Below are 14,197 nucleotides of genomic sequence, written 5' to 3'. Positions count from 1 at the left end.
CCAACAAGGAGCTTAACTCTGTCGGTGATGATATCAACGTATGTACCTATTTATAATCCCTAAAACCCCCCTTTTTTACTCTTTTTATTTTCTATTGAAATGCCATTTGTTTCTGTTAGAGAGTCAAATTTGAAGCTTAATTGTTGATTATGAGACTCATACACTCACACATGTTCTTTTCGGATTCGGATTCCATTCGGTTACTTAGTGAAGTAGTTATCGATCTTCACCGTCCAATTTTAATCAATAGTGAAGATCAGTGCCTATTGATCTCGAATTGATAGTCTAGATCAATTAATATTAATGCATGTTTCTTTACTGCAGTAATTCTGGAAATGTCATTTTGGGATCCTCCAAGGATATGAAACTTAATGTGAAAATTAAGTTTCATATGGTGATTTTTTTTAACTAAGTTTTGGGGGTGGATTGTAAAACTTGGTTTATTAAGAAATTTTGTAGTAGTTTGGAGTGCGAAGGGGAAGATGTAACTAGGTGCTTGGAGCTTTGTGCATCATGTGAATTTGGTGGATCTAACATTGCACCCGAATTTTTTGTGTGTACCAGGACTCTCCATGTTTAAGCCTGCCAGATTGGTAGGCTTAAACATGTGGAGCATTGGTACTACCGGAGATGAAAAACGGGTGTATCATAAGTGTTTCATGAATTTTAGTAGGTTTTGTGTTTGAGTTTGACGACAGACTTAACAGTACGAGTTGGTCGAGTTTGATAACAGTAGAGCGGGGTAGAGTTTGATAACAGTAGGAGTTGGTTGGTTTCTCAGTTGGTGAATACTTGGTGTTCTTTATTGAATAAAACCAGTGGTGTTTGATAGTTAATTTGACATCAATCTTAGAGAAGGTGGTATGCACAGAAATGATATTATTCCCCTCTGATTAATTAATCCACTACTATTAGGATTAGTGTAGTAAATTGGTTGTATTTACTTTGGTTTTGAAGAAGATATACTGGATTGAAGTTGCAGAGAGATATTGTCTATGAATGTGTGAGAAATGTTAATATTTTGCTTCTGTTGTAAGACATTTTAGAGTTTAAAATTGTAAATACACTTTGTAGAAGTGTATTATGCAGCTCTTGGATTGTGGATTATTGACTAGTTTTTAATGCATAAGATGTGGTTTTGGTGAATAGAAAGTAGGAAGCCTAAGGTTAAATTTGAGACTTTGGCTTGGGCACAGGATTATGGCTTAATCCCAACATTGAAAAATCAATCAGATAATTTTATTATAGCGAGGAAAGATTTGAAATTAAATAAAAATTGGGCTGTGAGGAAAAATATTTTTGTTGGGAATGTGCAGAGGTTAAAGAATAAAGATTCTCTGTAACTTTTATGTATAGATTGATATCATTTGTGTGATGTCATGTTTTTATAAAAACTATGTAACTTGTGTCTATAGATTGATATCATTTGTTGCTCAATATGTGATTCAGTAGAGAGACGTATGAGAAGAAGTGTGAGTGTTACTGTAAGCTAAAAAATGCTACAATTAATTCTGTAATTATCTCAATGCATGATTAAAATCAGTTTATGTGCTATGGAAAATGTTGAAAAGTTGATTTAATTGTTAAAGTTGAGTGATTGGTTATATTAACACCTTTCTGTTGGTTTTTATTAGTCACTGTCAAGCAGCATTGAAGGTGGAACCAAATGGTTGGTCAACAAATTAAAAGGTTTGTTTCTCTATTCTCTATAAAATTTCTATGTGTTGCTCAATCAAATAACCGTGTTCTGCACAATGTTATTAAATAGAAGCTATTGCGCTGCAGAATTTGAACTAATTGCTATTGTACCACAATAGACTATTTAGTAACAAAGTGTTATCATAAGCAGCGTTCTAACACTGTAGCATAGTGGGATTTGATCAATCTGCTATTTTCTGCGATTTGTGATTGCCATCGTTGGTTCTGACATATTCTATTTTGACATATTCTATTTTGATTAATATTAGCGTCTAACATAAAAGAATCACTTTGCAGGAAAGATGCAAAAGCCGTTAACGGAGTTGCTGAAGGAGTATGATCTTCCGATAGGACTCTTTCCTCGTGATGCAACTAACTATGAATTCAATGAAGAAACAGGAAAGCTTGTTGTTTATATTCCTCAACTGTGTGAAGTAGGCTACAGAGATTCATCAGTGTTGCGTTTCTCGACCAGTGTGTCTGGTTACTTGGAGAAAGGAAAGCTAGCAGAGATAGAAGGTATGAAGACAAAAGTTTTGGTGTGGGTGAAAGTTACTACCATTTCATCCGAGGGATCAAAGCTTCATTTCACTGCTGGCATGAAGAAAACAAGGAAAAGGGATGCATATGAGGTTTCTAGAGATGGTGTAATTATTGATAAATTCTAAAATTGTGATGATGTATTAATATTGATTAACATTAACATCCATGTATTAATAGTTTGACAATGTGTAAAATAATGTTTGTTCTTGTGGACCATTTGGTTAGATTTGAATTTTGGTAAGTTGAACCTCTTTGGAAATTGTTTAGGATCAAGGAGTTTCAGTGTTTTCTTTTTAAGTATTATGTTTTTACTCTTGATATCACAAAGCTTTCTAAACTGGTGGATCAACAGGAAGGGATTTATAGTGCAAATATAGGAAGCAAAAAATTTGCACCAGCCGGGAATCGAACCCGGGTCTGTACCGTGGCAGGGTACTATTCTACCACTAGACCACTGGTGCTTGTTGATAAGAAATATATTTTATAATTTAATATCCAATTCCGAAAGATCAATAACTATCATTGATTTGTTTATTCTCATTTAATATTTATTTTTTTATCTTTTAAATATTAGTAACTGTATTTAATGTCTCACATTTCTTTATGAATAAAAAAAAAATTATAAATTCTGATGTTTATTTATTTATTTATTTATTTATTTTTCTTCTATATTGAGACCAGATAAAGCATTTTTTAACAAATGCTATTAACCATAAAAGAATTTTAGAACCATTAAAGAAGACAAATTGAAAATTCCCCAAAGGATTCTATACTTACTAACCAGGCATGAATGTTTGAGTAGATAATTGAAAACTTGAATTGCAATGAGTACACCACAGACTGCATAGTACCAACACATTGCAATTCTTAAACACGTAACAATTTTTAAACACGTGTAAGACACTTGTCCTAAATTTTCGAATAATGGCAATCTTCCAACGTGGACCTAAATCAGCACGAGCTCGCCACACGCCCCATTCACCAAACTATCCTATCCCTCCACGTGTTTCTAATCCAACGGCTCATACAATTTCCCACATTCAAAATTCCCCAAAACACCCCTCATCGCCATTATTTACTCCCTCTCTAGATTCATTCATTCACAAGCAATTTTTCAATTCTCATGGCTCTTTTTTCTTCTTCTAAAGTTTCATCCTTTTCTGGATTCTCTCTCTCACCTATTTCAGGGAACAATCTTAAGAAACCAACTTTATCATTTTGTTCTTGTTTGAGAGTTAATGAGAAATGGGGAAGCAGAAAATTGAGTGTTTGTGCTGCAACAACAGTTCCTTTAACTGGGGTTATATTTGAACCATTTGAGGAGGTTAAGAAGGATAATCTTGCTGTTCCAATTGTGCCACAAGTTTCTTTGGCTCGTCACCATTTTTCTGATGAATGTGAATCTGTAATTAATGAACAGATTAAGTAAGCATTTCCATAATCCTCATTCTGTTTTTTTAATTAATTACTAATTTTCATCTTAATTAGTATCTTGTCTTGATCATTAAGTAGATCATGCATTTTATTGTTGCAATAACATTTTCTTTCCTAACCAAATGGTTGTGGTAATTGAATTTAAGTGGTTAATAAGTTTCAATTAAATTTGAATTGGCGGCAGCATTCGAGTTTGATATTTAACTCGAACAATTATTGGATAAGTTTTACTTATCTCTTTGTTGGAACTTTGTATTATAAGAACTTTCCCTTTTGGAATTGGATGATTAAGAGGAAAAAAAGAAGCTAAAACTTTCCTTAATAAAAAGTAATTAATAATTCATAGAGATCTCCGGTTCTCTATTCAAAAAAATAATTAATTTAGTTTGTAAGAAATTAAAATGTGACTAAATTAGTAGTAATATTTTTGTCTTAAAAAACCATTTGACTTAGATTTGAAATTTATTGGGTTCAAATTAGTATTTTTTTTAAAGATTACATATATTTTTTGTTGATACAAATTTAGATTTGGAGACAAACTATCTCGTTTCAAAATATAAGTAAAACTGAATCAAACAAAGTGGATGTATTTGCTCCAAATTTTGAATAAAATACATCAAATTTTTTTTATCAATTTTTGCTTATACACTCCATGCAAGAGGACCTGCAAGAATTTACATTTATATTTACACATATAGCCTATCTTAGGAGAAGTTTTGGATTGCAACCCATAAGGATCTTATAATTTGGTAAAAGAAGTTCTTTTATTAAAATATTTTAAAGATTTCATTTTTTTCCTTTTGCATGCACTGTAGATTCTCATTGTTTCTATGCTAAGTGATTTTCCTTTGCAATTGTGTGACAGTGTGGAATACAACATTTCCTATGTGTACCATTCCATGTTTGCATACTTTGATAGGGATAACGTGGCTCTCAAGGGACTTGCCAAGTATCAAACATAAACTCCAATGTGACTTGTCTCTTTTTATTTTATTTGTCATTTTTCAAACAGGTTTTCAATTTCATGTTGCTGTTATTGTTGAAAACAGGTTCTTCAAGGAATCTAGTAAAGAAGAGAGAGAACATGCTGAAAAGCTTATGAAATATCAGGTTAAGTTAGCTTCGTACTTAACACCTATCTGTTTGACTCAAATTAACTTTTCTAAAGTTCTCTTATAAGAACTGTATTAGCTCTTATTAACTTGTTTAGAACAATCGTGGTGGAAGAGTTGTACTTCACCCTATCAAGAATGTGCCCTCAGAATTTGAGCATGTGGAAAAAGGGGATGCATTGCATGGTGAGCTTGCTTGTTGCTGATTTCATCATCTGCATAGTGTAGCACCGACACCGACCCTTTTAGATTAAAAGTGTGTCTTGTATCAGACACGGACACATGAAGTTATATTCAATTATCAATGTTGTGTCAGGTGTCTTTGTTTGTGTCAGTGTTTCATAGTTCATTGGCCATCACAATCTCAAACTTACATGTTTCTGAAGACCTTGATATTGTTTGCAGCTTTACACATTATAGTTTTGAATCTGTGCATTGTGGTTTCCATACTCAGTAGTTCACACTATTATCTATGCTCATTTTTGCTTTTCTTTTTCTACCTATTGGTTGTTTCAGCAATGGAATTAGCTTTATCTTTAGAGAAGTTAACAAATGAGAAACTTCTCAATGTGCACAGTGTAAATGCCTCTTTGTCCCTTTAACTTTGTGTTGCAAAATTCTTTAGAAAGTCAGAAATTATTTGATCTGTAGTTGTTAATGCTAATCAATTGAAGATTTGTGAATAATAGGTGGCAGACCGCAACAATGATCGTGAAATGACACACTTCATTGAAAGCGAATTTTTGAGTGAACAGGTAAAAGTTAAAAACTCATTTAAATCATAGTGTTAGAGACTTTGGTATTTAGAAAAAGGAGAAAAAGTTTCTTTCACAATGTATGGTTTTTTTACATATTTTTTCACCTTTTTTGAAGAAAAAAAATATTTATTCTTCTTGACCGACCAAGTGGTTGGACTCAAAAGTTTTGAATGAACTTCAGTAAAGAACAAATCGTTGAAGAGAATCTGAGTATGAGCCTTGGCTGGAATAATTCTTAACCAGATTTTAGTTTCGAATTATCAGGTTGAAGCAATTAAGAAGATAGCAGAGTATGTGTCTCAATTGAGAAGGGTTGGAAAATGTCATGGTAAGTATATAACTACCATCATTTTTCATATTAGTCCATAAACTTTGCCTTGCACATAACACCTATCAATTAGAATGTTACTTCCTCGTTGGTTTCTAGTGAAAGTGATGTTTTGTGGCTTGTAGGTGTTTGGCACTTTGATCAAAGACTACTTCATGAGGAACATGCTGCTTGATTATGAATAGCCTTCTTCTATTCTAGTCTTTGTTTACATTTGGTCTTTTATGAAGTGCTTGGTTGTTTTCTGTGGTAGCATTGTTTTTCCTATGTACGGAGATTGCAGAACTTAGAGTAATGTAATTGCTAGTGTCAAATGCAAAAGGTTACAAGCCTTGTGCAGTAGCATCTGTTAACTGCTTTTAGTAATTTCTGTCTTCAATAAAAAAATAGGTTATGTTTATTATGTTTTAAAGTACATAAATGTGAACCTTCTTTATCAATATTTCGGCGGTCTAAACTCTAGATGGAACTGAACTTGGATACCTTAAACAAGGTTTCGTGTTTGAACTTTGTGGATGAAAAAACCTTATAGAGATTGGTTACCTACAAAAGTAGGTGGATATTTCATACTAGACATGATGCAATGATTAAAAATTATGCAAACAAAATCAAGACTCCAAATATCAGATACTGGTTTTTACATGAGACTCAAATTTGAACTCTGATCATTCACTTTCACTTCCTATCTATGTAACAAAATTAATGACCTGATAGAAATTGAGGTATGAAGGAATGAAGTTGACAACAACAGTGTCACCAGACATGATGCAAATTTTGAGTCCCCTTTTCTCTCTATTGTTATCCATCATTCTTTAAAGAAAAATCTAGGACCATCCAAAAAGAAAAATTCATGTTGGCCTGAAACAGATCACCCAATAGGAAGAAGAAGACATATTGGTCCTTTTCTTCTTGCAATGTTTAGGAGATGAAGATTCAATCATTTTCCACATAACTTGAATATCTGCATATTCTCCACATGACTCCATGTCTTTATAAAGACTAACAAGTCCATTTCTGTGTCCTGCATGTAGCCAACACCATAAATAAACAAAGGATCAAGGACAAAACATATACAATAAATAAATGTATAAGCTATTTCGATAATAAAAGATAAAATGTTTTATAATTTATTCTAAAGAGTTTAAAGATTTATAATTTATTCTGAAGAGTTTAAAGATTTCTAAAGAGTTTAAAGATTTATAATTTATTCTAAAGAGTTTAAAGATATGAAAATAAGTTGAAAATAGTTTAAAGACACGTTAAGAATTGGTGATGACATGCCTATATCTCTATGTTTACATATATATTTCACAATTTATCTATAAACAATGGAACCATAACTCATAAGCACCTTGCTACTTACCTTGAGATTTGATCCTGAAGTTTGAATTCACTTTACTAAGGATACTCTTAAAAGGGTAGACAGTAAGGCTTTTGAAACACCTCCAAAACTTCAAGCTCCCCATGTTTCAAAAGCAGATATCTTTTTCTTCCTTGCAGCCTCCTTTTTTTATATGTGGCTTCAAGCAAAACAACAACATGAATCATGCCAATGAAAAAAGAAACAAAAAACAAGACAAGGCCTTTTATGTACTTTTTGTTCCTCCCATTTGGCAAAAAAATGTTCAAATAAAATTTTAAATATCTGTCTTTGTCCATGTGGTAAAAGAGTTTGATTTTATAATTAAAGGGATGGAGTTCAAATTTCATCAACTATTCTTCTAAAATAGTTAGAAGTGCAACTTTAATTAATATAATGATATATCCCTTTTCTAGACTTCTTAAAAAATCCTGATACCACAGATTTAAAATTATGGTTTAGCTTAAATTTATCACGGAAACTAGGCGAAAAAAATTAAAATAAAAAAATTTTAAAAAAAGAACTTGGAAAACCAAACTATCAGGTAGTAATTGATTTTTATTTTTTATTGAGTTTATGATAGTACATAATACAGTTTAAAAATAGTGAGTGAGGGGAAATTTATTTTGGATTTTGCTTTTCCTACTTATTCTTCTGACGAATATTCTCAATTTGATTGCATCTAATAATGAGAATAGTGTAGTATGGGCCCCTTGTATAGCGGTTGGTTGGTTTATCTTTCAGTGCCTTTGTGTTTGTTTTGCACTTCTCTATAGTTATATGCATTAAATTATTAAATTAAAGATTTATTATGGCACGTAAGAAACTTATCATTCAGAGTCTTATAATATTGTAAGCTAAGGTATTCTGATTGGTAATAAGTCTTTGAAATGTGATTATTAATGTTGGAACCTGGAAGGAGGCTTTGGATTCTATTTCAATCATTTTCTGAACTTACATAAATCGTTTGTGAGTGCATTTTAAAAGCTAGATTGGGGCATTTTTAGGAATAATCAATTTAGAGATTTTTTAAGTTGTTTATTTCAACATTTTTATCTGTAAAAAAGAATTGTTTATTTCAACGTTTTAAGAATAATTGAATGTTTCATTATATAATGAAAATTTACTTGTTTTATTAAGATTAGAATTAAAATAAGTCAGATTTGTTTAAAGAGTTTACGGTCCAACATACGTTAAGTCTAAATTAAGATATTTATTTTTAATAGACAAAGTTAAGACTCTTTTAAAAGTCTATTTAACTTTAAAAGTTAGAATATAAACCACAAAAATAAAAAATATTTTAAGTTTATTAGACCGATTTATTTTATTTTGAACTTTGTGTTAAATTATAAATTTAATAATTTTTTTATTTATTTAACATATTAGTCTATATTAAGTTTTAACATATAATGTGATGTAAAGTCAAATTCTTTAAGGTTTCATTGACTTATTAGTTCGTTAATCTATTTAAATATTGATTACCCATTTAAAAAAGTCAAAATGAAATAAACATAAGAAGACTTACAAGTTATATCAGACTTTTATCAATGTCAAACTCAAATATAAAATAAAGGTTGTGATAAGTAACATATCATATTTAGATCTTATATTTTTTTTGATAAATGAGGATCATAAACTGAAAAGTTGAGTTCAACCTAATCCATTGTGATTTTCTTGTCAAAGAAAGAAAAATAATTTTATTTTAACAGATTTGGTAGATAAGAATATTTTTTCTGAGAATAATTTGGATAAATTGTCAATGTAAAATTACATGGAAACCAATCACAATCTTTACACTACTAATGTATATGAATTAATTTTTTTTTAAATAATATTATTATGAACAAACAAATTAACGACTACTTCACATAGAGATCTTTAAAAAATAATCTCTACAATTTTTTTTTAAATCACATTATTAATCTTAAACAAACAAGTCTTAAAATAAGTTTTGGGGTGCTTCATATTTTTATAGGTTTTCAAGTACCTAGGTGATGCATGAAAATTAAATTTTGTTTTGGGACTTTAAGCTACAGAACTAGTGAAAAACAAGGAGAATTAGTACTTCACTATTTTTCACTTATTATTTACAAGTGCTTGAGAGATATAACGACCATCTTTCTTAAAACCTAAGTTTCATTGTATGTTAGATTAGTGGCTGATTAAGGATTGAATAAAAGATAATTTTGGGTTAAGTAACCTACTTAAGCTTGAGCTTTGGAGGCTTAAATATGGGTTAAGTAACCTACTTAAGCATGAGCTTTGGAGATATAACGACCCTCTTCACACGCATTACAACTTACAAAACTCAAAGCAGAACCATTTAAACAGAATAGTTGATGAGACTAAGCTTTTTCTAATGCGAAAGTCAATCAAAAATCGGCTTTACAACCAAAAATCCATAATTTTAGAATCATCATATCATAATCATAATTGTAATACAATTGGAAGAGGGAATTTAGTACAAGAAATGTTGTCCAACATGGAAAGGGTGCCAAATTGAACTCACCATGTCTAGTTCAAAATTGTGATGTTGCATTAAAAACAAAACTAATCTCATATTAGCCACAAATCGGTCTCACAACCATTCCCCTGGAAACCAGCGGATTAAAATAAAAAATCAGTCTCAAACAATCTAAATGGCTAAATTGTCCAACAATATATATGTAATCAGATTTAAGCAGCTGCCACCTGTTGAGCAGCAATCCGCTTTCTAGCCTCCTCAATGACAGTCAATTTGATACCCCGGCCTTTGGGAAGAGACACCCAAGGCTTTGTACCTTTGCCAATAGTGAAGACATTACTCAACCGGGTTGCAAACTCATTACCAGTGGCATCCTGGACGTGAACGGTCTCAAAAGTTCCCTTGTGCTTCTCCCTGTTCTTAATGACACCAACACGGCCTCTGTTCCTCCCACCAGTAACCATAACAACATTCCCGACATCAAATTTGATGAAATCGGCTATTTTGTTTTGTTCCAGGTCTAGTTTGATTGTGTCATTGGCCTTAATCAGGGGATCAGGGTAGCGGATGGTGCGTCCATCGTAGGTGTTCAGATATGGTATACCTTTCTGCCCAAACTGAACAGATCGTACCTTGCAAAGCTTAAACTGCAAAAGGTACAGACTGTAACATGAAAAACCACAATAGAGTAGGCTATGGCATCATCTAGATCATATTAAAAGAAACCAATATGAAACAGTTTAACTATATGAGAAGAAATCAGAGATATTGTGAAGGATTAGAATTTACACTGACCTTTGCCTCATCATCCCTTACAGAGTGGAGACGGAATCGACCCTTTGTGTCATAGAGAAGACGGAAATTTTCATTAGTCTTGGGGATAGACACGACATCTAAAAGTGGCAACAGAATGAGATTAGAGCAAGACAATCTCTAATGAAAATTAGAACACAATCACAAATGAAATTTAATATCATAAACCTGCTTACTTATATTGTCTAATACAACATTCTCAAAAAGAAAAGACAATTGAAAATTGCAAGCATCTAATGCTCTTACCCATAAAACCAGCAGGATATGTCTTATCTGTCCTAACTTTGTTATCAACTAAAACATGGCGCTGCATTAAGATGGCAATTACTTCTCTATATGTGAGAGCATATTTTAGTTTGTTTCGCAGGATAAGAATCAAAGGCAGGCACTCCCTTGATTTGTGTGGTCCAGATGATGGCTTTGGTGCCTGTGCAATAAAGAAATTCAGTGTGAGTACAAAAGGAAAATTAAGATTAAAAAAACAATATTAGCAACAAAAAGCCTTGGAATGATGTTCATACAAAGGCACCGCCAAGCTTATCAAGCATCCAATGTTTTGGAGCATTGAGCCTCTTCAAATGTTTCTTCAACCCTCTTGCCTGAAATACATGACAAACAAATAATTAGATCAGTATTAAAACATTCAAGATATCCTTCATTCTACATACTACATATTCTACATATTAAGATAAAAATAAATTTAATATATCATACACAAGAAACCAACTCTCAATTCATCAAACCTAGATAAAGCCAAAAAGGCAGGTTGAGTCTGTCATTGTCTTGAGTGATACTCTAACTGAGAAAACTAAACAACTGAACTAAGCAACGATGAACCCAAGAATGAACAGCTAAAAATATTTACCAATATATGTCTACAAATAATTCCAAGGGTTACAGTAAATAATCACATATCATGAATGTCAATAAAGTTTTAATTTTACAAAATTAAAATAAAGTTAGGGTGAACCTATGCGCAGATGTCCATTTTTGCAGGTTTAGAAAAAACTAGTAGACACGGTACTAAAATTTCCAATATTATCAATGGTCACGACAAATTCAAAAATTAATGAACCAAATTTTACTTAGAACAATGAAGAGCCGAATTCATTTCCATAAGAATAAGAAAGAATCTACTGGTCAAGAATCATGCTGACTAAAAACACTAAAGTCAAACACAATTAAATTTCACAACATAATACTAACATGAAAATTTAAGATCATACTAAAAATCCATATGTTTTAAGAATTAACAAAAAGGCAAATATCAATCAAAATACTAATTCAATTTTCTAATCTAAAATGTGAAAAATTAAACTCTATACTGAGCAAATGTAATAGGATTCAGTACATTAATTATGTGACATAATTCAAATCCCGACAGTGAGATCTAAATAAATGGCAGAGATTATTTAAAGATAATTTGGTGAATGTGTAATATAAGAAACCCAATCTAAAAACAAATGGCCAAAATTAGTTTACTAGATAATGCAGTTATAGACTTATCGCTGTGAATTGGTTCGATCTCTCTCGCAATTAAATTACCAGTGAATAACATAAGAAACATAAACACGTAATCTATTTTATTTTATGTTGTTAACTAAATGTGAAACAAATAATGAATAATTTGCAACTGCATTGACTAACACAATACTAGACACAGATACATCAGATAATGAAAAATAAAGAAGAACCAGTGGACTAAGCCGGAGTGAAATCAAATATTACGATGATGAAAAAATAGAAAATATTAGAGGAATAGGGCGCCACAAATAAGAGAACTAAATGCAAAAAGATATAAAGTGGTGATTTGAAACACTAACCATGTTTGCGAATTGTAAAAAGAGACGAGCAAAGTTGCTGCGCCTCTTGAGTCTTGATCGCTGTGTGCGTGTGCTGTGAGAAAGAAGATACTACGTAACAAAGAAACTAAAACCCTAGTTGAGTTTCTTATATATACGAATACGGAATCCGTCGCCATTTCATTGTCATTACAAGAAGATACTATTAAGTTATGGGCTTCCTGGGTCGGGCCTCTGTTATATTGCAATTAGGACTTTCTATTTGCACCCCATTTTTTCTAAAACATGAGAGAAGTTGAAATACAAAATTAGACATCCTTTTTGGGTTGTCATTATTTTTGTGGATAAGAGCAGGGCCGACTCAACACATTGTGAGGTATAAAGCAAAATTATTAGACGAGATTTTTTCAAAATTTAATAGATAAATTATTAATATTTTATTTAATAACTATAGAAATTTTCTTTAGTTATTAGTATTTTCGCCTAAATTTGATCTAAATGAAGGTTGGGAGTGTGTATAGAGCTAGTAATTGTAGTGGACTGAAGACTGGGATTGAGAAATTGTTTTCGAATAATCTTGTTCAAATGATAAAAGATGGTAAATCTACTTAATCACAACAACAAAAAAGAGTATGAATTGTTGTTCCATTTTAAAATTTAATTATTGCGTTTAAATTTAATTAAATCAAGAACAATTTTGGTTGAAATAAATAATGTCCAGAACGTTGTACATGTGTTGGTTTAAATAAAGCAGTTAAATTTATAAACAAGTGAAATCTGATTAGGTTGTGCAGGATAAAAATAGAAGAGAAATAAAAAGATTATACAGTGATATATTTGGGTTCACTCATAAGTCTCCCATAAAAAAAATATGATTGATTACTTTTAAAGGTGTCTTCTATTTTAACTATTTTTTTTTTCTTTTTCATAAGTCTGATTGACCACTTTTAAAAGTGTCTTCTATTTAATTTTTTTTATCCATAATCCTCGAACTTAAACATTTGGTTAAGAGTCTTGAATCATTTTAGTGAAAACTAAAAGAAACATTTAAAATAATCTTATAATAAGCATTTGTTTTTTAAACATACATTATATGTAAAAAAAATTAGTATGTAACATCTTAATTTTTTTCGGAAGTTGTTTTATTTAGCTTCTTCACATATATTAATATAAAGTCTTTTTTTTAGGAGACCTATAAAGCATTTTTAAATAATTGAACACTTAAAAACTTATTTTAATTGAAAATTTCTCACAATGGAACTCAAGAGTCCAATTAAAAATATATTAAAAGATATGCTCAGGAGCTTCCATCCAACATAGACATAATTTGGAATTTTTTAAAAGTAAGCCTAGTCAGATCATGAGCTATGTAGCTAATTGTACAATGGTGTGGTAGTAATAATGATAATAGACATATATGAAGATATGCAATATAGTTTTGGAAACTTATAAGGTGATCACTTCTCAATAGTATTAGTGTCATTTTATAAATTCCGTTTTAAAAAATATATCTGTTCTTTTTTTAATTCAATATAATTTTAAACACCAGTGTACACCATACCCTTAACATATTTATTTTAACCCCACAAAATTATTATATTTATTTTTGCTTTTTATAAAATTACAGTCTTTCAAATTTAGTCTTTATAAAAAAAATATTCATTTTTAGTTCCTCTTTTTATAAAAATAGGATGATTTATAAGATATAATTTATTTGCATATATTGATAATATTTTTAAGATTTTATGGAGAATACTTTAATTTTGATATCAATATTTAAAATTAAAAAAAAAAAAAGGTAAAATAGGAGGTGAAGGATTGCAGCTAAATGTTGAGATATATCGGGTATTAAATTTAAGTATATAAAATGCATGGATTAAGGAAG

General features: G+C 30.8%; 3 protein-coding genes, 1 long non-coding RNA gene and 1 other non-coding gene across 7 annotated transcripts; 2 read left to right on the top strand and 3 right to left on the bottom strand.

The window, feature by feature from the left end:
• Positions 1 to 2: 2 nt before the first annotated feature.
• Positions 3 to 2,457, top strand: LOC101503473 (uncharacterized protein At5g01610-like; the record flags this gene model as incomplete). Its single annotated transcript, XM_012713596.3, has 3 exons — positions 3 to 38; positions 1,635 to 1,689; positions 1,996 to 2,457. Coding segments are annotated over 3 exons (462 nt in total), but the record flags the coding sequence as incomplete, so codon positions are not given.
• Positions 2,458 to 2,631: 174 nt separating this feature from the next.
• On the bottom strand, positions 2,632 to 2,702 carry TRNAG-GCC (transfer RNA glycine (anticodon GCC)). The gene has a single exon. It is a non-coding gene; the product is annotated as a tRNA-Gly (tRNA).
• Positions 2,703 to 3,332: 630 nt separating this feature from the next.
• On the top strand, positions 3,333 to 6,311 carry FER3 (ferritin-1, chloroplastic). Of its 3 annotated transcripts, XM_004492435.4 has the most exons (8): positions 3,335 to 3,666; positions 4,541 to 4,624; positions 4,725 to 4,785; positions 4,886 to 4,973; positions 5,304 to 5,365; positions 5,477 to 5,542; positions 5,810 to 5,873; positions 5,999 to 6,311. In XM_004492435.4, the coding sequence occupies exons 1-8, from the start codon at positions 3,365 to 3,367 to the stop codon at positions 6,046 to 6,048; spliced, it is 777 nt and encodes a 258-aa protein (XP_004492492.1). In that variant the 5' UTR covers positions 3,335 to 3,364; the 3' UTR covers positions 6,049 to 6,311. The 3 variants fall into 3 exon arrangements, with proteins under 3 accessions (XP_073221811.1, XP_073221812.1, XP_004492492.1); XM_073365710.1 differs by lacking the exon at positions 4,541 to 4,624 and having other exon boundaries at positions 3,333 to 3,666; XM_073365711.1 differs by lacking the exons at positions 4,886 to 4,973; positions 5,304 to 5,365 and having other exon boundaries at positions 3,333 to 3,666.
• Positions 6,312 to 6,443: 132 nt separating this feature from the next.
• LOC140919534 (uncharacterized) lies at positions 6,444 to 7,502 on the bottom strand. Its single transcript, XR_012162172.1, has 2 exons — positions 7,237 to 7,502; positions 6,444 to 6,894 (listed from the first exon to the last, which is right to left on the bottom strand). It is a non-coding gene; the product is annotated as an uncharacterized lncRNA (long non-coding RNA).
• A 2,129-nt stretch (positions 7,503 to 9,631) lies between these two features.
• LOC101502831 (small ribosomal subunit protein eS4y-like) lies at positions 9,632 to 12,491 on the bottom strand. The gene is made up of 5 exons (XM_004492434.4): positions 12,334 to 12,491; positions 11,032 to 11,109; positions 10,757 to 10,937; positions 10,493 to 10,590; positions 9,632 to 10,344 (listed from the first exon to the last, which is right to left on the bottom strand). The coding sequence occupies exons 1-5, from the start codon at positions 12,334 to 12,336 to the stop codon at positions 9,910 to 9,912; spliced, it is 795 nt and encodes a 264-aa protein (XP_004492491.1). The 5' UTR covers positions 12,337 to 12,491; the 3' UTR covers positions 9,632 to 9,909.
• Positions 12,492 to 14,197: the final 1,706 nt, after the last annotated feature.

This window comes from Cicer arietinum, chromosome 3 (assembly GCF_000331145.2).
Source record: "Cicer arietinum cultivar CDC Frontier isolate Library 1 chromosome 3, Cicar.CDCFrontier_v2.0, whole genome shotgun sequence".
Taxonomy (NCBI): domain Eukaryota; kingdom Viridiplantae; phylum Streptophyta; class Magnoliopsida; order Fabales; family Fabaceae; genus Cicer; species Cicer arietinum.
The sequence above is the reverse complement of the archived record's forward strand: the minus strand, read 5'-3'. Positions and strand labels throughout refer to the sequence as shown.

Bases quoted from the DNA above. Each gene is read 5' to 3' on its own strand.
- LOC101502831 (XM_004492434.4), bottom strand. The intron at 10,938-11,031 runs GTATGAACATCA...TTTATTGCACAG, and splicing joins ATAAGCTTGGCGGTGCCTTT to GCACCAAAGCCATCATCTGG. The intron at 10,345-10,492 runs GTCAGTGTAAAT...TACCTTTTGCAG, and splicing joins TAAGGGATGATGAGGCAAAG to TTTAAGCTTTGCAAGGTACG.
- FER3 (XM_004492435.4), top strand. From the start codon at position 3,365: ATGGCTCTTTTTTCTTCTTCTAAAGTTTCATCCTTTTCTGGATTCTCT. The intron at 5,543-5,809 runs GTAAAAGTTAAA...TCGAATTATCAG, and splicing joins GCGAATTTTTGAGTGAACAG to GTTGAAGCAATTAAGAAGAT. The intron at 5,874-5,998 runs GTAAGTATATAA...TGTGGCTTGTAG, and splicing joins AAGGGTTGGAAAATGTCATG to GTGTTTGGCACTTTGATCAA.